This window comes from Aotus nancymaae, unplaced genomic scaffold, assembly GCF_030222135.1.
Source record: "Aotus nancymaae isolate 86718 unplaced genomic scaffold, 86718_ANA_hifiasm-v0.15.2.pri h1tg000059l, whole genome shotgun sequence".
Lineage (NCBI taxonomy): Eukaryota > Metazoa > Chordata > Mammalia > Primates > Aotidae > Aotus > Aotus nancymaae.
In genome coordinates this window covers 14,558,719-14,581,814 of record NW_026988473.1, presented here as the reverse complement: position 1 = coordinate 14,581,814, position 23,096 = coordinate 14,558,719, and the positions used below count along the sequence as shown (strand labels likewise).

General features: G+C 47.7%; 1 protein-coding gene across 50 annotated transcripts in view; it reads left to right on the top strand.

The window, feature by feature from the left end:
* MADD (MAP kinase activating death domain) overlaps window positions 1–23,038 on the top strand; it is a 56,423-nt gene extending 33,385 nt beyond the window's left edge. For 23 of the 50 annotated variants that reach the window (XM_064364908.1, XM_064364911.1, XM_064364924.1 and 20 more), the window contains 12 exons: window positions 3,202–3,310; window positions 3,591–3,653; window positions 3,892–4,012; window positions 4,118–4,223; window positions 6,316–6,426; window positions 10,180–10,287; window positions 16,912–17,076; window positions 17,320–17,392; window positions 17,529–17,635; window positions 19,768–19,837; window positions 21,702–21,748; window positions 22,097–23,038. In XM_064364908.1, coding sequence (XP_064220978.1) covers window positions 3,202–3,310; window positions 3,591–3,653; window positions 3,892–4,012; window positions 4,118–4,223; window positions 6,316–6,426; window positions 10,180–10,287; window positions 16,912–17,076; window positions 17,320–17,392; window positions 17,529–17,635; window positions 19,768–19,837; window positions 21,702–21,748; window positions 22,097–22,201 — 1,185 coding nt within the window. In that variant the 3' untranslated portion in view covers window positions 22,202–23,038. The remainder of the gene's footprint in view (window positions 1–3,201; window positions 3,311–3,590; window positions 3,654–3,891; window positions 4,013–4,117; window positions 4,224–6,315; window positions 6,427–10,179; window positions 10,288–16,911; window positions 17,077–17,319; window positions 17,393–17,528; window positions 17,636–19,767; window positions 19,838–21,701; window positions 21,749–22,096) is intronic. The other 27 variants (XM_064364935.1, XM_064364950.1, XM_064364941.1 and 24 more) reach the window with 4 other exon arrangements.
* The last annotated feature ends 58 nt before the right edge of the window (window positions 23,039–23,096 follow it).

Sequence of the window (23,096 nt, the reverse complement as noted above, 5' to 3'; positions counted from 1 at the left end):
GGTGGTATATATTCTTAATATCCTTGGCATCAAGGACTTTTAGAGCTATCCTATTCTAATTTTCCTCACGATGGAGTGAATTAGCCAAGAGAACCCCTCTTGGTATCAGGATGTGGCCTACAAGCAGCTGCAGAGGCACTGGGTTCCAGGTACAGATGCTTGGAGTGGCTATAGGGTCAGGGTTCTAGGCTTAGGGTCTCACAAACCTATTGTGGCACCTGGGTATTGGGTGCAGGTTTGCTCTCTGTGGCAAGGTTGGATGGAGGTTGCCCACAAAGTGAGGATCTGAGGCACCTGTCAGCAGCTCAGGCCCAGGGGACTGGCTCATAACTGGGATTCTAACACTGGGGGATAGGCCGTAGCACTGGCCTCACTCTGGAAAGGAAGGGGTGCTCTAGAGGTTTGGGCCTAGGGAGCAGGGTACAGCTGCTATTCAGGGATCTGAGCCAATAGGCCTCAGTGGCAGCTCAGGTTCCAGGGGATGAGGCACCATGTAGTAGTGACTCTAGGATGGTGGGGCTTGGCTATATCCCAGACTTCGTGAGGCCAGGTGCAATGGCAGCAAATACCCCAGCATGGCAGAGCACAGCTGTCATTTGGGCCCTGGGTGTCAGGGAGCAGCACAACAATGACTCCACACCCCAGGAAGAGGGTATCTTAGCAGCTCAGACTCTAGGGACAGAGCCAGTGCCAGGGAAGCAGGGTACTAAGTTGTTAGGCCAGGACAAGGTATCTCGGCTCAACCACTGCTCTGTTTCCCTAGGACATGGGGTACTGTGTCAAGTCAGCCCTGGAATGCACAGCTGCTCAGCTTGGCCAGCCACCAATTCCCCTGAAGACAATGTGCTGCTTTAGCACAGGCCTAGCGTGGTCATAACTGTTCTGGCACAGTATCCCTGGAATGCAGGGTGCAGCTTCAGGTTAGGTACTAGGATGCATGACTGCCCTGGGTCACCATTTCCTGGAATACAGAGTGCTTCTTCACCTTACGCACCAGGGAGGCCTGACTGCTCTCAGCAATCTACTGTTTCCCAGTAGATAGGGTACTACTTCAGCTCCAGCCCAAGGGGACAGGGGAGGGGTAGGTGGAGCGGCCCTGCCTCCACTTGGTTTCTTGGGGAATGGTGTAATAGGTGCTTACAGCTTGGCTTAGATTGTCAGGACATCATGTTGGAGTGGTTTGGTGGTGGCTTAGCCTCAGGAATGAAGGTGATCTGTGGCCATCTGCCCCCAAAACAAAACATTCCCACCATAGTTCCAATTCCAAGATGGCATAGCATAGTAGCTACACAGGCCACAGGGGCTGGCATACAGTATTGGCTCCTTCTCTGGAGACAGCATAGCTGTATGGACTTCCAGGCAGCTCCTTCAGCTGGGCTTAGTGCCTAGAGGACTGCAGGGAAGCTAGTGGTGAAGCCTGTAGGTGTCCAAGGTGTTGGTGGAAGTTTCTAGAATTGTCTTGCTTGCTTCCTTGCTGTAGAGAGAAGTTCCTCCTTATTCCCAGCTGATCCTGGATGGGGGAAGGGGGATGGGGATGGAGGCCTGATGTTGCCTTCTGTTCTCTATGTGGCCATCCTGAGTTTCGGTACTCATCAGCATTCCTGTCTCCCTTTCTGATGCACCCCCACACTCTCCCTCCATTCTGTTTGTTAAAGTATTGCTGTTTATTCATCGTTCTGGCTCTCTTTGTGACAGGGATGAGTTCTAGGGGTACTTGGCCATATTGTTGACATTACTTCCCTAGGCTGTTTTTTTTTATTGCTTTTTAAAAATATGTATTTATTAATTAACTTATTTATTTATTTATGAGACAAGGTCTTGCTCTGGTACCTAGGCTGCAGTGCAGTGGTGCGATCATGGCTTACTACAGCCTCAAACTTCCGGGCTCAAGAAATCCTCCTGCCTCAGCCTCCCACGTAGCTGGGACTACAGGCATGCACCATCCCTCCTGGCTAAGATTTTTATTTTTTTAATAGAAACAGGGTCTTGCTACGTTGCCCAGGCTGATCTTGAACTTCTGGGCTTAAGTGATCCTCCTGCTTCAGCCTCCCAAAGTGCTAGGACTACAGATGTGAGCTATCACAGCTGGCCAAAGTGGGCTGCTTTTTAATAAGAGTATTTAAAATTATTCCAGTGTGTTTCCATTCCAAATGGTAAAATAGATAGGACAGAGTATCGGTCTTGCAGGAAGACATTCAGCTGTGTGCTACCTTTTCTGGCATCTTCCTGAAACAAATTCATACCTGTCCTATGCTGGTGGGCAAGGGCTCTTCATACAGAGCTGCTGAGTGTAGTTACCTGAATTTCTTTGCTCAAACAAGGCTGTTTTAATAAGAAACAAATTATGTAAAGTCACATGGTTCATTAGTAAAATATTAGGCTGTGAACCAGGAGACTGGTATTTAGTCACACTGATTAGGCCTTAACCAATAACCTCTCATCAGTTTGCTTCTCTGCTTACTCTATTTTATGTGTTGTAAAATGGCATGATATTCTTACCCAATAACCTTTGATCAGTTGCTTTTCTACTTATTCTATTTTATATGTTGTAAAATGGCATGATATTGCCTACTTCTTGCCTAGTTGAAAATCTTTTAATGAATAGAAAATCTACTCAGAAGTGGCAGATGAAGTTAGTGATATTTCTTAGGAGCAGAAAGAGATGATAGGAAAGAAGAAATTACTCAATTACTAGCCATGTGCTAAACATTGTTAAGTGCCTTATATGTATCTTCAAATGTAATCCTTGTAAAATAGTCCTGTGAGGTAGGTATTATAACCTTCCTTTGACAGATAAGGAAAATGAGGCTCAGAGAAGCTAATTTTTGTACCTAAGGTCACACAGCTAATAAGAGGCAGGGATCTGAACCTTGGTCAGTCTGACAGCAAACCCTGGGTTTTTTCTGCTGTGTTATATTGCCGTACAGAGAATTAGTCTGATTGTCATCGTTGTTGCTTTAAAGAGAAAATAATCTTACAGAGACTAAGAAGTAAAGATAAGTCAAAAATGAAAACTTGATTTTATAGTTTAGGAGGCAGTAACAGAAAACAGCATAAGTGGACTTGCAGAAGCAGGGGTACTGGAGTTTATGTTGTTGATGGATAGTGACTGGTGTGAGAGCCTCTTAGTGAAATGCTTGGTTTCCTATGCCCCTATTCATTGGTACCTCTGGCCACCGACCTATCACCTCTTCTCTCTAGGGTAAAGCCCACAGCTTGAAGCCAAGTGTAAAGGAGAAGCTGGCAGGCAGTCCAGTTCGTGCTTCTGAAGATGTGAGCCAGCGAGTCTACCTCTATGAAGGACTCCTAGGTGAGAAATGTACTGGGAAGGCCCCTTGCACTGGAGAAAGCTGGCTCAGCCAGGGGAGAGGGTCACACTGAACAAGTAGCTGCTTGGCTTTCTACTGATCTCAATGCTGACATTAGATAGCATTTTTACATCTGAAGCAAGCAACTTACTGGGTCTAGAACAAGCAGTAGGTAAAAACTGGACAAGATTGGGTTTCGATATTAATCAACAGCCTCTGCCTTTCTGTCTTCCTTTCTTTCCTTTCTTGCTACCATGGTCCTTCCTGCTCTGCAATTGGCAGGAAGGGACAAAGGATCCATGTGGGACCAGTTAGAGGATGCAGCTATGGAGACCTTTTCTATAAGTAACCACATTTATTTGTGTGCTGTGTTCATCCCTCCTCCTTGGGAGGGACTGGGCCTTACTTGGAGGCATCCGGGGCTGGTGGCAGGCATGTTAGATCTGGGGTAGAGAGGTTGTGTTTCCTTTGCCCTGAAATTTGTAATTATTCCCTTTTATCTGGATTTTACTCTTTATTTTTGTTTGGCAGCTTTATTCTTAAATGTTAGATAAGCCCCCTAAAAAACCTTTATTCTACACAGGCAAAGAGCGTTCTACTTTGTGGGACCAAATGCAATTCTGGGAAGATGCCTTCTTAGATGCTGTGATGTTGGAGAGAGAAGGGATGGGTATGGACCAGGGTCCCCAGGAAATGATTGACAGGTATGGGGCTTAGGAAACCATTGGAAATATGCAAATTCAGCCTTCTCTCAGTTAGTTCTGTGATCTCTCACTTGAGGGCCGACTTGTGCTTGGTCTTCTGCTTAGGTACCTGTCCCTGGGAGAACATGACCGGAAGCGCCTGGAAGATGATGAAGATCGCCTGCTGGCTACACTTTTGCACAACCTCATCTCCTACATGCTGCTGATGAAGGTAATGTCAGTTTTGCTATGTCCAACTCCACTGACGCTAGAAGGGCAAGGCTTGTTCCTGTCACCTGAATTTCAGGGCAGCTGGGAAGCTATCAAGGTATCTAACTTAGGGCTGTCTTCTTGATTGAAAGTCTGAGGCCTCTCTGCCAGCTTACAAAGTTCCGTTTATTTGAAGCTGCCAGCCTGTTTTACTAAGGAGTATTGTAAAAAGAACTGATGATTCTTTTTCTTGTTTTGAGATTGAATCTTGCTCTGTTGCCCAGGCTTGAGTGCAGTGGTGTAATCTCAGTTGACTGCAACCTCTGCCTCTCCAGTTCAAGTGATTCTTGTGCCTCAGCCTCCCAAGTAGCTGGGATTACAGGTGCACACCACCACACCCAGCTAATTTTTGTATTTTTAGTAGAGACAGCCTTTCACCATGTTAGCAAGGCTGGTCTCGAACTCCTGACCTCAAGTGGTCTACCCACCTCTGCCTCCGAAAGTGCTGGGATTACAGGCATGAGCCACTGTGCCTGGCCAAGAACTGATGATTCCATATTATTTATTCATCTATTTTTATTTTCATTTTTTTGAGACAGAGTCTCACTCTGTTGCCCAGGCTGGAGTGCAGTGGTGCGATCTTGGCTTACCACATTCTCTGCCTCCTGGGTTCAAGCAATTCTCCTGCCTCAGCCTCCTGAGTAGTAGCTGGGATTACAGGTGTCTACCACCACGCCTGGCTAATTTTTCTATTTTTAGTAGATATGGAGTTTCACCCGGTTGGCCAGGCGTCGAATTCCTGACCTCAAGTGATCCGCCTGCCTCAGCCTCCCAAAGTGCTGTGATTATAGGCATGAGCCACCATGCCCAGCCATTATTTGTTTATTTTGAAATTTATATGGTCTCCTTTTACTAAGTAGTTTTAGTATGCCAGTAGAGCTTCCCATAAAATACAATGAATTAATTTTTTTTTACAGTAGTAAATTATAAAACCTTAGAAAGGATGCTTAAGGCCGGGCACAGTGGCTCATACCTATAATCCTAGCACTTTGGGAGGCCAAGGCAATGGAGCACCTGAGATCAGGAGTTCAAGACCAGCCTGACCAATATGGTGAAACCCTGTCTCTACTAAAAATACAAAAGTTAGCTGGGTGTGGTGGCTCACGCCTGTAATCCCAGCTACTTGGGAGGCTGAGGCAGAAAAATTGCTTGAACTTGGGAGACAGAGGTTGCAGTGAGCCGAGGTCGTGCCATTACACTCCAGCCTGGGCAACAAAAGCAAAAATCCATCTCAAAAAAAAAGGAACGGTGCTCAGATTTTGTTTTTCAGCACTGCCCTATATCTTATAGAATTTTCTATAGTTAAAAAAAGAGCCACCCATTAACAAAGTAATAGTAGATTCTAACTTAATTCGGTTGTACTTGGTTTTTATAGCTGTGGAAGAAGTATGTTACCAAGTAAAGAGTTCTGCTCTGAAAGGGAAACTTAAGTCAAGTTGATGGGTAGAAGAGAACTGTTTGGAGAAGGAGGCACTGGGTTTCTCCTCCTTCTGTTCTCCCCAACCTCCTTAAGTGTGAAGGGATCAGTTGATCAAATGCAGGGAATGAATGCCCCCAGCCCCTCTTGGTCTGCTTCATTTCTTGGTGTAAGTTTCACTGTACTCTGTAGAATTTGGAGGGTGCCAGTTGACTGGCTGGGAAAGGATACTGACCCCTAACCTTTCGAGATGTCTTGGCTACAACACAGTGTGGTGTTGCCACTCTTAAGTCATTGTTTCTGAATTATCCTATGAAGAGACATGGGGGGTTTTAGAGCCCCTGTAGGGGTGAATGTTGTGGTATTAAGTGGGGATAGGGAGAAAGTGTCCCCTGGAACCAGAACTGCTCTAAGAGCCACTTTTCTGCAGAAGCTAATTAGAGACAGAGCCAGGGTTTTTCCTCCCCTCATTGTGGCAGAATACACAGTTGAAAGTTTTCACCCATGTTCAGTGATGTGGTCTTTCAGAATTCCATGTCTCTCAGATAGTAGGAAACCCACTTGTACATTCTCTTCTCTCTACCTCAGTCGTGAGGAGAGCAGATCCCTTGTTAAGATTCCTGTTCTGGCTTTTCAGGTAAATAAGAATGACATCCGCAAGAAGGTGAGGCGGCTAATGGGAAAGTCGCACATTGGGCTTGTGTACAGCCAGCAAATCAATGAGGTGCTTGATCAGCTGGCAAACCTGGTAAGCGCATCTGGCCACCCCTTAGGCTTCCTTCCCCATGGGTCATTTCTTGGTTTGTGTCACTTGCAGTCCAATTCACCCCTGGTTTGGAAAATGGAGCAGTTGTCTTTGACTTTAAATGAGGCTTTAGTCCCTGTATTCTCTGATGGGATTCTCTGTATAAAACCATTATAATGCATAAGTTTTGATGTGTGGTCTGTGGACTGCTGAGGATTCAGAGAGTGCAAATGATTTCAAACAAAATAACATTCTAAAAATGTTATTTGCCGTTTTCACTGGGTTACATTTGCACTGATGGTACCAAAGCAGTGGTGAGTAAAACTGCTGGCACTTTAACGCAAGTGAAGACAGTGGCCCCAAAGTATGCCAGTAGCTGTTGTATTCCTTGCCTCCATACACTCTCAGTTTTTTTATTTTTTCTCATGCCTCAACCTCATGAGTAGCTGGGATTACAGGTGCATGCCACCACACCCAGCTAATTTGTGTGTGTTTTTTTTTTTTTTTTTTTTAAGAGTCAGAGTTTTGCTCTCTTGTTGCCCAGGCTAGAGTGCAGTGGCATGATTTTGGCTCACTGCAACCTCCGCCTCCCAGGTTCAAGCAATTCTCCTGCTTCAGCCTCCTGAATAACTGGGATTACAACCATGCACCACCACGCCCGGTTAATTTTTGTATTTTTAGTAGAGACAGGGATTTGCCATGTTGGCCAGGCTGGTCTCAAACTCCTGATCTCAAGTGATCCACCTGCCTCAGCCTCCCAAAGTTCTGGGATTACAGACGTGAGCCACCACACCTGGCTTGCACTCTTCAGTTTTTAAAAAATGCCAATGTGCTTATAAATGTCCTTGAAGAAGCAGTGAAGACTATTACTTTTATTAAATCTTGATCATTGGCCGGGAGTGGTGGCTCATGCCTGTAATCCCAGCACTTTGGGAGGCTGAGGCGGGCAGATCACGAGGGCAAGAGATCGAGACCATCATGGCCAACATGGTGAAACCCCGTCTCTACTAAAAATACAAAAATTAGCTGGGCGTGGTGGCGTGTATCTGTAGTCCCAGCTACTTGGAAGGCTGAGGCGGGAGACTTGCCTGAACCCGGGAGGTGAAGATTGCAGTGAGCCGAGATCGCGCCACTGCACTCCAGCCTGGCACCTGGCGACAAAGCAAGACTCTCTCTCAAAAAAAAAAAAAAAAAAACTTGATCATTGATTATAAATGTTTTTAATATTCTCTGTGACAAAATGGGAAGTACACATAAAGCATCTCTGTTGCAAACCCAGTATGATGGGTTTTTTTGAAGAAAAGTGATTTGCGACCTTGAGTTGCAAGGTGAAGTTGGTCGCTTCGTTCATGGAACATCATTTTTACTTGAAAGGACAACTAGCAAACCATGGTTATTCAGAGTTGGATATTTGGCAGACATTTTCCTTAAATTAATGAAGTGAACCTGTTGTTTCAAGAAAAACAACTGACAGTATTTGTTGCCAATGATAAGATTCAGCTTTTAAGTGAAAATGAGAATTTTGGCAGAGTTTTGAACTTGAAGCTTCCCAATATTTAAAGACTTTTCTAATGAGATTGATGGTGATATTAATGAATGTGATTTTTAAAATATTTAATATTACAAAATATGTCAACATTTGGAAGAGCTGTGTAACTCAGTGAGGCAATATTTTCTTTTCTTTTTTTTTTTTTTTGAGATGGAGCCTCACACTGTCACGGGACTGGAATGCAGTGGTGCAATCTTGGCTCACAGTAACCTCTGCCTTTTGGGTTCAAGCAATTCTCCTGCCTCAGCCTCCCGAGTAGCTGGGATTACAGGCACCCACCACCATGCCCAGCTAATTTTTTTGTATTTTTAGTAGAGATGGGTTTCACCGTGTTGGCCAATCTGTTCTCAAACTCCTGACCTCTTGATTCACCCGCCTGGGCCTCCCAAAGTGCTGGGATTACAGGCATGAGCCACTGCACCCAGCCAGTATTTTCTAAATACCAATGTATGATGTTATAAATTCAAGTATGGATGAAAGATCTACTCAAAATGGAAGGCAGATATGTGAATCTTATTTTTAATTTTTTTTTTTGAGACAGGAGAGTTTCACTCTTGTTGCCCAGGGCGGAGTGCAATGGTGCAGTCTCAGCTCACTACAGCCTCTGCCTCAGCCACCCTAGTAGCTGGGATTACAGGCACCCGCCAACATGTCCAGCTAATTTTTTGTATTTTTAGTAGGGCTGTGACCTTGATTTGCAAGGTGAACTTGATTGCTTTGTTCATGCATGTTGGCCAGGCTGGTCTCGGAATGCCTGACCTCAAGTGATCCACCCACCTCAGCCTCCCAAAGTGCTGGGATTACAGGCTTGAGCCACTGCACCTGGCCTTATTTTTAATTTTTAAATAAAAATTTTTTTCAGCCTGGGCAACATAGGGAGACCCCATTTCTAATAAAAATAAAACAATTAGCCGGACATGGTGGCATGCACCTGTAGTTCCAGCTACTTGGGAGGCTGAGGTGGGAGGATCACTTGAGCTCACTGTTGAAACTGCAGTGAGCCATGATAGCACCACTGCACTCCAGCCTGGGTGACAGAGGGAGACCCTGTTTCAAAAAAACAAAAGTATGGAGAATAGGGTCTCACTGTGTTGCCCAGGCTGGTCTCCAACTCCTGCCTGGGCTCAAACGGTACTCCCAACTTGGCCTCCCAAAGTGCTGGGTTTACAGGAATGAGCCCATGTCTGGCCTAAATGGATTTTAATGTAACAGTATAAAATGTTCATTGATGTGCTTTCAGATTCCACACTGAACTAACTTTAAAAAGCTACTATCAGCCGGGTGCGGTGGCTCACACCTGTAATCCCAGCACTTTGGGAGGCTGAGGTGGGCGGATCACCTGAGGTCAGGAGTTCTAGACCAGCCTGACCAATATGGTGAAACCCCATCTTAAAAAAAAAAAAAAAAAAAAAAAAGCTGCTATCACCGGGTGTGGCAGTTTATGCCTGTAATCCCAAGTACTTGGGTTGAGGCAGGAATGTCACTTAAGCCCAGGAGTTCAAAGCTGTAGTGAGCTATGGTTGTGCCACTGCACTCCAGCCTGGGTGAAACAGCAGGACCTTGTCTCTAAAAAGAGAAGAGGCTGCTCCTTCTCAAGTTCTGATATAGTATTAAAGAAGAATACGCCTATTTATCTGAAAAGGCTATGAAAATCCTCTTCCATTTTCCAAATATGTATCTGGGTGGTCAAGTTTTCTTCATATACCTCAAGCAAAGCAACATATTGCAACAGGCTGAATGCAGAAGCAGATAGGAGAATGCAACTATTTGCTGTTAAGCCAAACATTAAAGAGATCTGCAAAAATGTGAAACAGTGCCATTCTTTTCTCTCTCTTTTTCTTTTTTGGAAAAGATAGTTATTTTACAAAAAATTGTTATTTATATTACTATGTAATGGGCTATTAATGAATCATTAATTGTTTGTATAATTACTCATTTGAGAAATTTCCGTTTAAATTTCTAGTATGTAAATACCTATAAATATAACTCACATAAACAAAAGCTCTTTGGAATCTTTAATAATATTTAAGAGGTACAGGGCTTCTGAGACCAAAGCATCTGAAACCACTTCCCTGGTGACTGGTGGCTAGCAGATGAGACTGTGCTGAGGAAGTTGATATGAATTCGATTGCTGGATGGGGAATTGTTGGCCCAGAGCTCTCTGGGAGAGATGTATGACTGTCCCTAAAAAATCTCTCTTTCATCAGAATGGACGCGATCTCTCTATCTGGTCCAGTGGCAGCCGGCACATGAAGAAGCAGACATTTGTGGTACATGCAGGGACAGATACAAATGGAGATATCTTTTTCATGGAGGTAGGTGCTGGTTCATGCTGGGGGCTCAGAGGTCTATTTGAGAGTCACAGGGAATTCCTAGAACCGATGCTAGAATAGTTTCCTCATTTCTCTCATTCGTCTTCATGATCCATTTGTCATTAAATTATCAGATTTTTGTTTTGTTTTGTTCTTTTGGGTTTTTTTTAAGATAGTCTTGTTCTGTCACCCAGGCTGGAGTTCAGTGGCTCAATCTCAGCTCACTGCAACATCTGCCATCCAGGTTCAAACAGTTCTCCTGCCACAGCCTCCCAATTAGCTGGGATTACAGGCACCAGCCACCATGCCCAGCTGATTTTTGTATTTTTTAGTAGAGCTGGGGTTTGACCATGTTGGCCAGGCTGGTTTTAAACTCCTGACCTCAAGTGATTCACCCATATCGGCTTTCCAAAGTGCTGGGATTAGAGCCATTAGCCACCATGTCTGGCCAGATTATCAGATTAGATGATACCCATTTCTTTTCTTTTTCTTTTTCTTTTTTTTTTTTTTTAAGACGGAGTCTCACTTTGTTACCTGGGCTGGAGTGCAGTGGCATGATCTTGGCTCACTGCAGCCTTCACCTCCCGGGTTCAAGCGTTCTCTTGACTCAGCTTCCTGAGTAGCTGGGATTACAGGTGTGCGCCACCACACTTGACCAATTTTTTGTATTTTAGTAGAGACAGGGTTTCACCATGTTGGATACATAAAGATATCTATGTATAGATGGTATAGTCACATTGTTCATAAATCAGAATAACAGAAAATAGTACACATTGGGAAGTCTTGCACTCATAACTGTCCCCTTCCACTCAGTTTCCCACTTCCCTCACCCCTTCATCCTATAGCCAACCACTTTTATTGGTTTCCTTTGTAAATTCCAGTGGGCTTTTTTTTCTTTTTTTTTTTTTTTGAGACGGAGTCTCGCTCTGTCGTCCAGGCTGGAGTGCAGTGGTACGATCTTGGCTCACTGCAACCTCTGCCTCTGCATTCAAGCGATTCTCCTGCCTCAGGCTCCCAAGTAGCTGGGATTACAGGCGCCCACCACCACGCCTGGCTAATTTTTTGTATTTTTAGTAGAGATGGGTTTAACCATGTTGGTCAGATTGTCTCAAACTCCTGACTGCTGGTGATACACCCAAAGTGTTGGGATTACAGGTGTGAGCCACTGACCAGTAGATTTTTATGCAAACAATAAAATATGAACACACGTTTTCTTTTTCTCCTTTCAGAAAGATAGCACATCTTATCCATTGCTTTATACTTTGCTTTTTTCATTTAACATTATCCTGGTCCTCTTCTATATCAGTACCAAGAAAGCTTTCCTCTCTGTTTTAAGGCTACACATACTCTACTATATGACTGTGCCATAATTTATTTAACAAGTCAGTACTTATGGATCTTTGGGTTGCTTCCAAACTTGCTGTTGCTGATAGTGATACTGTGAATGATGCTGTGCCTGCTTCATTTCATACATGTGCAGGTGTGTCTAAGGATTCCCAGAAATGAGATTGCTGGGTCAGAGGGACAACGCATTTGTAATTTTGGTTGATATAGTTCTTAAGTGTCTCTAAACACGTAATACCCCCTTTGCCATTTATTTTGTTGAACAAATTGGATCGCTTGCCCTGTGGAGTGGCCTGCATTCTAGATTTTTTGCTGATTACATCTCGTTTGTGTTAGTATGTTTCTCTATCACTTGTATTTCTCATAGACTGGTAGTTCAGTTTTGAGGTTTGATCAGTTTCAAATTCACTCTTTTGGCCAGAATACTTAATGAGTGGTGCTCTATGCTTCCTGTTGCCTCATGTGGTCATCCCTCTCCTACTGATCAGTGGCTTAGTTGTGGGCAACATGATCTGCCCACCAGAAAGTTTCTCATTTGTCTTCTGATTCTGCCTATTGTATTTTTTGACACACAGAAATTTTTTACATATATATACATATAAATTTTGTGTGTGTATGTATGTGAGACAGAGTCTCTCTCTGTCACCCAGGCTAGAATGCATTGGCATGATCTTGGCTCACTGCAACTTCCACCTCCCAGGTTCAAGCAGTTCTCCTGCCTCAGCCTCCCAAGTAGCAGGGATTACAAGTGCCTGTCACCACGGCCGGCTAAATTTTGTATTTTTAGTAGAGATGGGGTTTGACCATTTTGGCCAAGGTGGTCTCGAACTCCTGACCTCAAGTGATCTGCCCACCTCAGCCTCCCAAAGTGCTGGGATTACAGGTGTGAGCCACCACGTCTGGCCGAGGAAGATTTTTTTTTTTTTTTTTTTTTTTTTGAGAACAGGGTCTCACTATATTGCCCAGGCAGGTCTCTAACTCCTGGACTCAAGCTATCCTCCCGCCTCTGCCTCCCTAAGAGGTGGGATTACAGGCGTGAGCCACAGCGGCTGGCCAAGATTTTTTTTTTTTTTTTTTTTTTGAGATGGAGTCTTGCTCTGTTGCCCAGGCTAAAGTGCAGTGGTGCAATCTTGGCTCACTGCAACCTCCACCCACCCAAGTTCCAATGATTCTACTACCTCAGCCTCCCGAGTAGCTGGGACTACAGGCACGTGCCACCACACTCAGGTAATTTTTTGTATTTTTAGTAGAAAAGAGGTTTTGCCATGTTGACCAGGCTGGTCTCGAACTCCTGGCCTCAAGTGATCTGTCTGCCTCAGCCTCCCAAAGTGCTGGGATTACAGATGTAAGCCACTGCACCTGGCCAAATATTTTTAAAAATTGTTTTTATTTTCCTTTTTTTAAGTTACAAAAGTTAAACAGCATATGCTATAAACGTTTCAAACCATGCAAAAGTTAAAAAATTAGTAAAAGTTTCACTCCCTGTCAATCCTTTGTTCCAGAGGTAACCACTGTTAGAGAATTTTGTGTGACTCCTTTCAGATTATTGAAAATGCGTATTTGTGTAAATATAATTTATTTATATGGAATTTTGTTTTGGCACTTATGAAAGTGGTATTAAATTACAAATATTGGGCCAAGTGTGGGGGTTTGCATGAGCCTGTAATCCCAGCACTTTGGGAGGCTGAGGCAGGTAGATCACCTGAGGTCAGGAGTTGCAGACCAGCCTGCCCGGTGTGGTGAAACCCCGTCTCTACTAAAAATACAAAAATTAGCTGGGCATGGTGGAAGGTGCCTGTAATCCCAGCTACTTGGGAGGCTGAGGCAGGAGAATCACTTGAACCCAGAGGCAGAAGTTGCAATGAGCCAAGATCGTACCACTGCTCTCCAACCTGGGCAACAGAGTGAGACTGTCTCAAAAAAAAAAAAAAAAAAAAAAAAAAGCAAATTACAAATATTGTTAAATAATTTGCTTTTTTTACTTAATGATATACCTTTCCACGTCTCTTTTTTTTTTAGTTTAGTGGATGTTTAGCCATTAGATGTCAAATGGTGTACCATAATTGGTTTAATGCCTTCCACTATTTTTTTTTTTTGAGACAGAATCTTGCTCTGTTGCCAGGCGCCAGGCTGGTGTGCAGTGGTGCGATCTCGGCTCACTGCAACCTCCGCCTCCTGGGTTCAAGCAATTCTCCTGCCTCAGCCTCCCAAGTAGCTCGGACTACAGGCACGCGCCACCACGCCCAGCCAATTTTTTTTTGTATTTTTTAGTAGAGATAGGGTTTCACCATGTTAGCCAGGATGGTCTCAATCTCTTGACCTTGTGATCCACCCACCTCAGCCTCCCAAAGTGCTGGGATTACAGGCATGAGCCACCACGCCTGGCCCGCCTCCCACTATTTTTTTTTTTAAATGTTGTTCATTAGACCAAGCATGGTGGCTTATGCCTGTAATTCCAGCACTTTGTTTGAGCCCAGAGTTTAAGACCAGCCTGGGGAACATAGGGAGACCCTGTCTCTACAAAACATTTTAAAATTAGCCGTTCATGTGGCAGTATACGCCTGTGGTCCCAACTACTGGGGAGGCTGAGGTGGGAGGATTGCTTGAGCCCAGGAGGTCAATACCAGCCCTGGGCAACATAGGGAAACCCTGTCTTTACAAAAAATTTTAAAATAAGCTAGGCATACTAGTGCATGGCCATGGTGCCAGCTACTGGAGAGGTTAAGTAGGGAGGATCCTTGAGCCTGGGAGGTCAATGCTTCAGTGAGCTATGATTGCACCACTGCAGTTCAGCGTGCATGAAAGAGCAAGACTCTGTCTCAAAAAAAAATTGCTCGTTGACTATCCTTGAACATACATTTTTGTACCGTCACATGAAAATTTCTATAGGATATAGTCCTAGACATGAAATTTTCAAGTCAAGCTTATATATATTTAAAATTTCGATAGATTCTGCCAAATTGCCATCCCATAGACTATACCAGTTTACACCTCCAACAACCGCTTAGACGAGTATAACAGTATATATTATGAGCATTTTTCTAGCCTAGAATTCTCTAGCTTAGAAATCATGTGTTCTCCTAAATGTGTTCTGCTCTCCTTTATATGATGTTCTTAAAAGATTATGAAAGGTGGAATGGTATTGTCCGTTTTCCCGCTAAAGAAAACCACAGAATCAGACTGGGGCTAGAGCTCAAGTTTCCAATTCCTTCTCTGCCACTTTGACTCATCCTTCAAAGGCTTTAGAACTCCAGTGAACTCTTACATAGCAGCTTCAGCCTGATGGTCTTGTGTATTCCTTACCCACTCACCTAGTATCTATGGAGCACATATTGTATGCTAGGTACTTTGTTGGGTGTCAGGATTATAGCAGTGAATAAGACAGATGTGGTTTCTGTTGCCCTTAGCATTGACAAGCTATTGGGGAAGTCACATAATTAAAGAGTATTAGAAAACATGATGCACATTCTGAAAGAAGCTCAGCAGGCAGGAGTTACGGGAATACACAGCAGAGGGCCTAGGAGCTGTGGACAACTCCTTTGAGAAGTTGACCTTCGAGCTGCGACTTGAAAGAGTAAGAGTTAATGGTTGGGGAGTGGAAGAGCGGTCTAGGGATATTTGAGCCAGAACCAATGGAACTCAATGACAGAGTGTAGTTAGAGGGAAAGGGAAAGAGTCGGGCATCACTTCTTCATGTCTGGCTGGGGCAGCTGGGTGGATGGGGGTGCCGTTTACTCAAATAGCAGGTTTTAAAGGAGGACCTACCCAGTAGGAGATGTTGAGATCAGATTTGGACACAGTGAGTTTGAGATGCTGCATGTGAAACATCCAGACATTGAGAGGCTGAGGAGCTCAGGAAGAGAGGTCTAAGATGGAGAAAGAGATAAGAACCATCAACATTGTAATAATCATTAGTTTTATATTTCTAATATCTAGTAGCTAAGTAGGTACTTTCTGTGTGCCTGGCTTTGTATGCATATTAAGTACTTTATGCACATTAACTCATTTAGTCTTCATAGTTTAACTGCAGAAAGTTATTACTGTTACTATCCCCATCTTAGCCGTGAGGAAATGTGGGCACAGGTGAACTTGCTCAAGCTGACACAGCTAAATAACGGCAGAGCTGGAATCTAAACTTAAGCTGTCTGACTGTAGACCTGTGCCCCTCACCATTGTGCTATAATGTCTCCCATAACATTTGAAGCCCTAAGAACAGGTAACTTCACCTGAAGGAGAATATTAAATAAAAAGAAGGTGTGAAAGAGACTGCTTTTTAATTTATGGCATGCTGTACTGTATCATTTTTATGCAATAAGCCCTGTTCACGTGTCACTTGTACAATTAATTTTAAAAAAATATTTTTATAGAGAAAGGGTAGAGCCAGGATTAGAAAGTGTGTCAGCTCCATTTTCCTCCTTGGTTAAGTCTGTCATGATCTTCTGCCTTTGTCTTTGTCAACAAAGATGATTCCAGAGGTCATAAGATGGAGGCATGAGATCGCCTCCAAATACTTTAAATCTATAGAGCACATAAGAGGTAATATATAACTGGGCCGGGCGCAGTGACTCACACCTGTGATCCCAGCACTTTGGGAGGCCAAGGCAGGTGGATCACTTGAGATCAGGAGTTCGCGACCAGCCTGGTGAAAGCTGCTGAAACATGGTGAAACCCCGTCTCTACTAAAAATACAGAAATTAGCTGAGCATGGTGGTATGTGCCTGTAATCTCAGCTACTCAGGAGGCTGAGGCAGGAGAAACATTTGAACCCACAAGGCAGAGGTTGCAGTTAGTCAAGATTGCACCACTGCACTCCAGCCTGGGCAACAGAGTGACTGCATCTCAAACAAAAATGATAGCCAGTGTGATGGTGTGCACCTGTAGTCCCAGCTACTTTGGGAGCTGAGGCAGGAAGATGACGTCCCAGGTTCACTGGGAGGTTGAGGCTGAAGTGAGCTGAGATCGCGCCACTGCACTCAAACCTGGGGGACAAAGTGAGACCCTATCTCAAAAAAAAGAGAGGTAATAAATAACTGATTGATTTGAACCTCCTCCCTTATACACGGGTTCCTTCTAATGATCCATTTCTTCCAACAGTCCTTATAGCCGGCAGCATGTCAGTAGTTCTGTTCTGTGTCTCCACCTAGAGAGACCACAGGTGTAAGGCAGAAAACCTGACCATGGGGATGCTCCAGGGACAGCTGTGCCATCATTTCTCTGTAGGAGACAGTCTGGGGAGAGGCTGTCAGAGACAGGAACCACTGAGCCGCTCTGTGCACTCTCCAGGTGTGCGATGACTGTGTGGTATTGCGTAGTAACATCGGAACAGTGTATGAACGCTGGTGGTACGAGAAGCTCATCAACATGACCTACTGTCCCAAGACCAAGGTGTTGTGCTTGTGGCGTAGAAATGGCTCTGAGACCCAGCTCAACAAGTTCTATACTAAAAAGGTACCCAGGATCTGTGTTTGGGTTGGGGCTAGGGTAGGCATTGAAGGCCAAATAGTTTCTCTTGGGGAAGTTAAAATTCCAAAACCCGTCTGGAGCCACGCTTCTGTCTCCAGCTGGATGGGGTGCCTAAAGCTGTCTCTGAGGTCCTGGCGTCAGCCCACGCCTTCAGTGGCCATTACAGAGCAGTGGGCGGGGAACCCTGGACGGCCCCCATGACGGGACCACTCTCCCCCTGTGCCGCAGTGTCGGGAGCTGTACTACTGTGTGAAGGACAGCATGGAGCGCGCTGCTGCCCGACAGCAAAGCATCAAACCCGGTGAGGAGAGAGTTTCCTGAGGCTGTCTTCCCTCTGTTTCCACCAGTCCTTCTGAGTGTCGGGGGCCTGGCAGGAAAGTCAGGGGGCGGGATTCCCCACCTCACCAGTAAGCTGATAGCCCCCTCCCTCACCACAGGACCCGAACTGGGTGGCGAGTTCCCTGTGCAGGACATGAAGACTGGTGAGGGTGGCCTGCTGCAGGTCACCCTGGAAGGGATCAACCTCAAGTTCATGCACAACCAGGTAAGTGTGAGCAGCAGCACGAGCCTCCCTGTCGTTCCATCCGTAAGAAGGACCAGTGTCCAGGCCCCCAGTACTTCCCCAGAAGCATGAGAAAGGGCCCTCTGGAGCTAGAGGGAGAACTGGAGCAGCTGGACCCGGGAGAGAAATCCCAGGGGAGGGCACAATGACATTGGCGACTACCAGGTGCTGTGAAGGTGCAGCAGGGAGCCCTCGGGGGAGGCTGGGCAGGAGCGAGGCTGGGTGGCCGCGCTGCCCCGTCCGTTGGACTCCACACAGTGTGAGTGGGAGCGTCTCATTTGGCCCTTCCCCGCAGTGTCTCTGCCTTCCTTTATTCCCAGGGTATGCTTCTGCCCGGTGTTTTTGCTTTGAGAGTCTAGACTGGCCGATCTCCTTGTGTCTTTCTGGTGCGCGTGCAGCTTGCGTGTGCGTGCGTGCCTGTGTGTAAGTCCGGCGTGTGTTTATTTGCCTTTTTCATCTGCGGATTCTTCCTGTTCTTTTCCTTCCTCTGAGTGTTCCCACTCTGTCCCCTGCTCCACAGGCCCCCATTCCCCTTCTTTTGATGGGGGAGCAATCTGGATACATCTTTCCCTCATTGTAATTCCACCATAGGAGCTGACTTTTTTTTTTTCCTCTCTCGGTCTTTTAACACAGTGTTACTTTTTTCTCTCAGTGGACATTCCTTAAGCTAATTCCTTTCTGAGGCCAGCGCATCATCCCAGGTCCGTTCACAGCTCTGACTCCTCACACAAGTGCCTTCCCTCCTCTTTCCCTGATGTCCTGGTTCCTCTCCCTGAGGCTCTGAGCCAGACCCGAATGTGTGAAGCACCACAGCCCCTGGCCAGGCCACAGACCCTCGGGAGGTGGCTGCCCACCTGACGTGGCTTCCTCCTTCCACTAGCTGCTGTAGTGCTCTTTCAGGAACGTAGTTGGGCAGCTTTGGTTTAACAGGAAACGGCTGCCCAGACTTCCAGCAGCCCCTTAGTGTATTTTCAATCTAGGACTTAGGGTGATAACCAACCCCAAAGACCTTAGGGCCAGCCCACAGAGGGGTCTATCTAAGTGAGGGGTCTACCTGAGTGCTTTTCTGGACCACAAAGGTGTCAGTTCCTCTTGGGGAGCAGGCTGCTGGCTGCACTGTAGAGCCGTGGCTGCCCCTTCTGGAGATGCGATCTCGCTGAGCAGGGCCCAGGTGCTCTGCCCTCTTCCTCATCCTGCCCTTGGTGCAGCCGCTCTGGGCAGCCAGCCAAGCCCGTCTGGTTGAAGGCTTGGCCCCTAGAAGAGAGATCGTGCAGAGAAGGGGAGGAAAGCCCAGCTTCTCCGTCTTACCTCACAGCTAATAATGAGACAGCGACCTGTCCCCTCTTCTGCAACATGGTGGTCAGTTGGAGTGGAGGGGCAGCAGACCTCCTGGTGGAGGTGGGGTGAATAGGAAAAGCACAGGCTTTGGTGTCAGGACGTGCTTGGATTTGAAGCCCAGCTTCCACGTTCATGGGCAAAGAAACTTTCTGATCGGTAGTTTCCTCCTATAGAAAATGGGGGTAATACTATATACTGTGTCATGTAGCTGCAGGGATTAGAAATCTATTTGTAAAACCCCAAGTAGGTGCTCGGCAGGTGGTAGCAGGTGTTATTATCACCACATACCTCTTGGGAGATCCTGGATCCTGCTTCAAGGAGGATACCAACACCTCCCACCCTGAGGACAGTCTGAGGGGAGCTTTGCACCCGTGCCAGCCCTCTGCGCCGGAGGAGGATGCATGGAAGGGTAGAGACCTGATGGGCTGAGCGGGGACCCCTGGGGCACCATGTCTTACAAGCACTGCCCTGGGCAGAGGGTACGGGCAGGCAGCCCAGGCCAGCAGCGGGGCCTTCGGGTTGGGTTTGACCATTCAAACTAACGCCTTCATTTCTCTCCCATGCTTTCTCCTCCGGCCAGGAGCGGAAGGTACATGCCCTTTCTGCTATCTTTGCTTCTTAGCGCTTTTGAGTTGTGTGTGTGTGTGAATTCTTCTGTCCTCTCTTTGGGAAATAGGCTTTCTGTGTGTGGGTGGGGCTGTAGCTGGGAGAGTGTGCTGTGTGGGGCTGGGGTGGAGCCTCTGGGCCTTACCCCAGCCTCCCTCCCTCTCTTGCAGGTTTTCATAGAGCTGAATCACATTAAAAAGTGCAATACAGTTCGAGGCGTCTTTGTCCTGGAGGAATTTGGTAATTACACTATTTTGCTCTTAGGTTTGGACTCACATGGCAGTAACTCAAACCTCGGAGCTCCAGAGGAGGGTCTAGGGGCAGGGAGAAGGAGAACCTCTGTAGAGAGGTCAGGAGGAGCAGGAGTGACAAGGAAAAAAAGGGATCTCTGAGATGAGAGCAGGGAAGTAGAAGGGAAAAAAGATAATGGATCGCAGAAGAGGCAGTGGGTTTCGAGTTTAGAGGTGGTCCTGAAGCGTCTCAGCAAAGTAGCACCACCTCATTGTGCTGAGCCAGCCAGTAATCAGAAAGTTGGGGACAGAGCAGACTGGCAGCCCCCAAGCTCTACTATGTCTGTGTCACCTGCTGCAATCTTTCTAGCAGCCCAGTGCGCCACCCAGCCTCCCTGGCGCCACTCTGGTCTCCACCTGGTCTCTGTGCCAGACGAAGGGCATGGGGCATCACAGGCAGACTCACATGAGGGGCACAGGAGCCTAGTGGGCCTCAGGGACAGAAGGGGCAGCTGTAGCCGGAAGCTGGGACCAGCGCTAGCGAGTGGTGTAGTGGGTTCTCACCCTGGGGCTTTGAGTTCCTGCTGTGTTTGTGCTTCATTCTTTTGTGCCCCTCATCGCTGCTATGAAAACCTTCGTTCTCCAGCAGGTAAAGTGACCTCGGCTCGTGCTGCCTCTCCCCAGGTCTCTGCCTTGGGCCCTGCCATGGGTGGGTGGGCTCCCTTCAGCCGAACCAGCTGCTCACACTGCCAGCTCATCTCTTCCTTCTCCTTCCTCCCCCCGACTCTTCCTTCCCACCTTGCCTCCCCGCTCCCACCCGCTTACTGGTTCTGACGTTCCTCTCCTGTGTGCTCCCTTCTCTCTTCTGTCAAAGAGATACTTAGGGGAATCTTCCAACTTGGGAGAATGACCTGGGGCTTCTCGATCTACCTTTGATGAGTTTATTCCCCACCTGCCCTGGGTTCCCCCAAATTCTACCTCCCAGGGTCAGAAGAAGGTGCGACCAGTTCTCCTCCTGCCTTTTCTGGCCCCCGGGGAGATGCCAGGCCCCTCTGCTCCCAGTCTCAAGGGGCCATGATGATGGCTGAGCCTGGGGGCCTACTCCTTCCTCTGGCCAAGCAGAACCCCGGCATGGCTGGGGCGGGGGGACTCTCACTCTTGCCTTCCGGGCTGTGGACATGTGTGTATCTTGCCTGATGCTCCCTGTCACCTCCCTCCCTGGGTGCTGTACTCGCCTGTCTTCTGCTGGGTGTGTCGCTCCAGAGCCCTCAGACGCTCTCCCTCACACAGGCAGGCCTGGGCTTCTCCTGCCACTCAGGGAAGGACACTTCCACATCCTGAGGGTTTAGTATCGAGTTACCTCTTCATCCAGCCTCGAGACCCTCTATGCAGGGGGCTGGGAATAAAGGGAACCGTGTTTGACAGGACCAGACTTTCAGGCTGGTGACAAGACGAGCTCACGGGTGTCTCAGTAAAGTTGGACACAGGCTAGAGACAGCTCTCTTCTCCCAGCCAAATCCTGGGAATTCTCCACTGCAGATCCTCAGGGGCCCTGGACAGTAGCCGTGACCAGGCTGGTGAAAGGCCCGCCCCTCCCATCCGGGGCTTTCAAAGAAGTGGGTGGAATCACAGCCATCAAGTGAAAGCCACTGCAGACGGCAGAGGCCTAGCTGAGGAGGCTCGGGCCACGTCCTCCCAGTCGGCAGGATCTGGACAGGGCCTCTGCCCTGTCATAGCCTAAGCCGCTGCGGCCACTGTGAGAGGCCGCAGAGGGGAAGGGGACCCTGGCGCCGGGCGCTGCCGCCTGGGGGAGCGCGACACTACTGCTCTCAGTGTTGAACTTTCTGTTTTGTCTCTTGCCCGTCCGGTTTTAGTTCCTGAAATTAAAGAAGTGGTGAGCCACAAGTACAAGACACCAATGGTGAGTGTGCCGCCCAACCCTGATGGGCCACAGTCTGCGCAGGGCTCCCCGGGGACCTCCGGACAGGAGGAGGGGTGGGCCCTCTGAGTGCACAGGGCTGAGTGGGGACCCAGTCTAGTTGCCAAAGGTTCAACTCCAGCTGAAACAGGTCTTCAGCCCTGGGAGACAGGCACACACACACGGATCCCCTCTCCCACGGGGACGGCTTCTGAGGTCTTGCTTGGAGCTCACGTTCAGCCCAGAGGCCCATGCCCAGTGTTAGGGCAGGAGTTGCCATTGGCAGATCCTCACATGTGGAGACTCAGGAGCCTCAGGACCGTGACCCGCCTGGCTTTCTCTCCCCTCTAGGCCCACGAGATCTGCTACTCTGTGTTGTGTCTCTTCTCGTATGTGGCTGCGGTTCGTAGCAGTGAGGAAGATCTCAGAACCCCACCCCGGCCTGTCTCTAGCTGATGGAGGGGGGCTACACAGCCACCCCCGCCCAGGGCACTCCCCTGGCCTCTCGCTGTTCCCAAGTGCACGATGCTGCTGTGACCGAGGAGTGGATGATGCTCTGTGTCCTCTGCAAGCCCCTGCTGTGGCGTAGTTGGTTACCAGTTATGTGTCTCTGAGTGTGTCTTTGAGCGTGTCCACCTTCTCCCCTCTCCACTCCCAGAAGACCAAACTGCCTTCCCCTCAGGGCTCAAGAGTGAGTGTGTGTGTGTCCTGGAGACATTGGTGTTATGGTGGTTTGTCCTTGTCCCTGGCGTCATAACTGTCCACTGCAAGAGTCCAGCTCTCCATGTTCTGTGACCTGGCACGACTGGGCGCTTGGAGCAGTTCCACTCCGTGAGGAGTGAGGGAACCATGGGGCTCACCCTCTCAGAGGAAGGACACAGACAGGAAGGGAAGAACTGGGGGGCAGCTGGAGCGAATGGCAGCCTCCCTGTTTCCTTCTGCGTTCCCAACCCAGCAGCTGCTGCCCGGGGCGCGCACGTGTTGGCTGCTGCCTGCCTACAGCAGAGCGGCGAGTTCCCTGTGTCCTGCCGTGCCTTTGGCATCAGAGGACGCAGTGGTTGAGGCTCGTGGCATCCCAGGGACTGCTGGCTGCTCTGCCTGAGCATTGGGGAGGGGGCGGGAAAGACCAAGCTGGGTTTGCACATCTGTGTCCTCAGGCTGTGTCTCCGGGTACGGGGTGCCAGGAGGGAGAGGTGGCCTGGGTGTGGGCAAGAGACGACTGTAAATATTTCAGCCCATTATTTATAGAAAATGTACAGCTGTGTGAATGTGAAATAAATGTCCTTGACTCCCTTTGGGCTCCCTGGCTGCCTCACATTAAATGACACCTCCTCTTAGCTCAGGTGTGAGG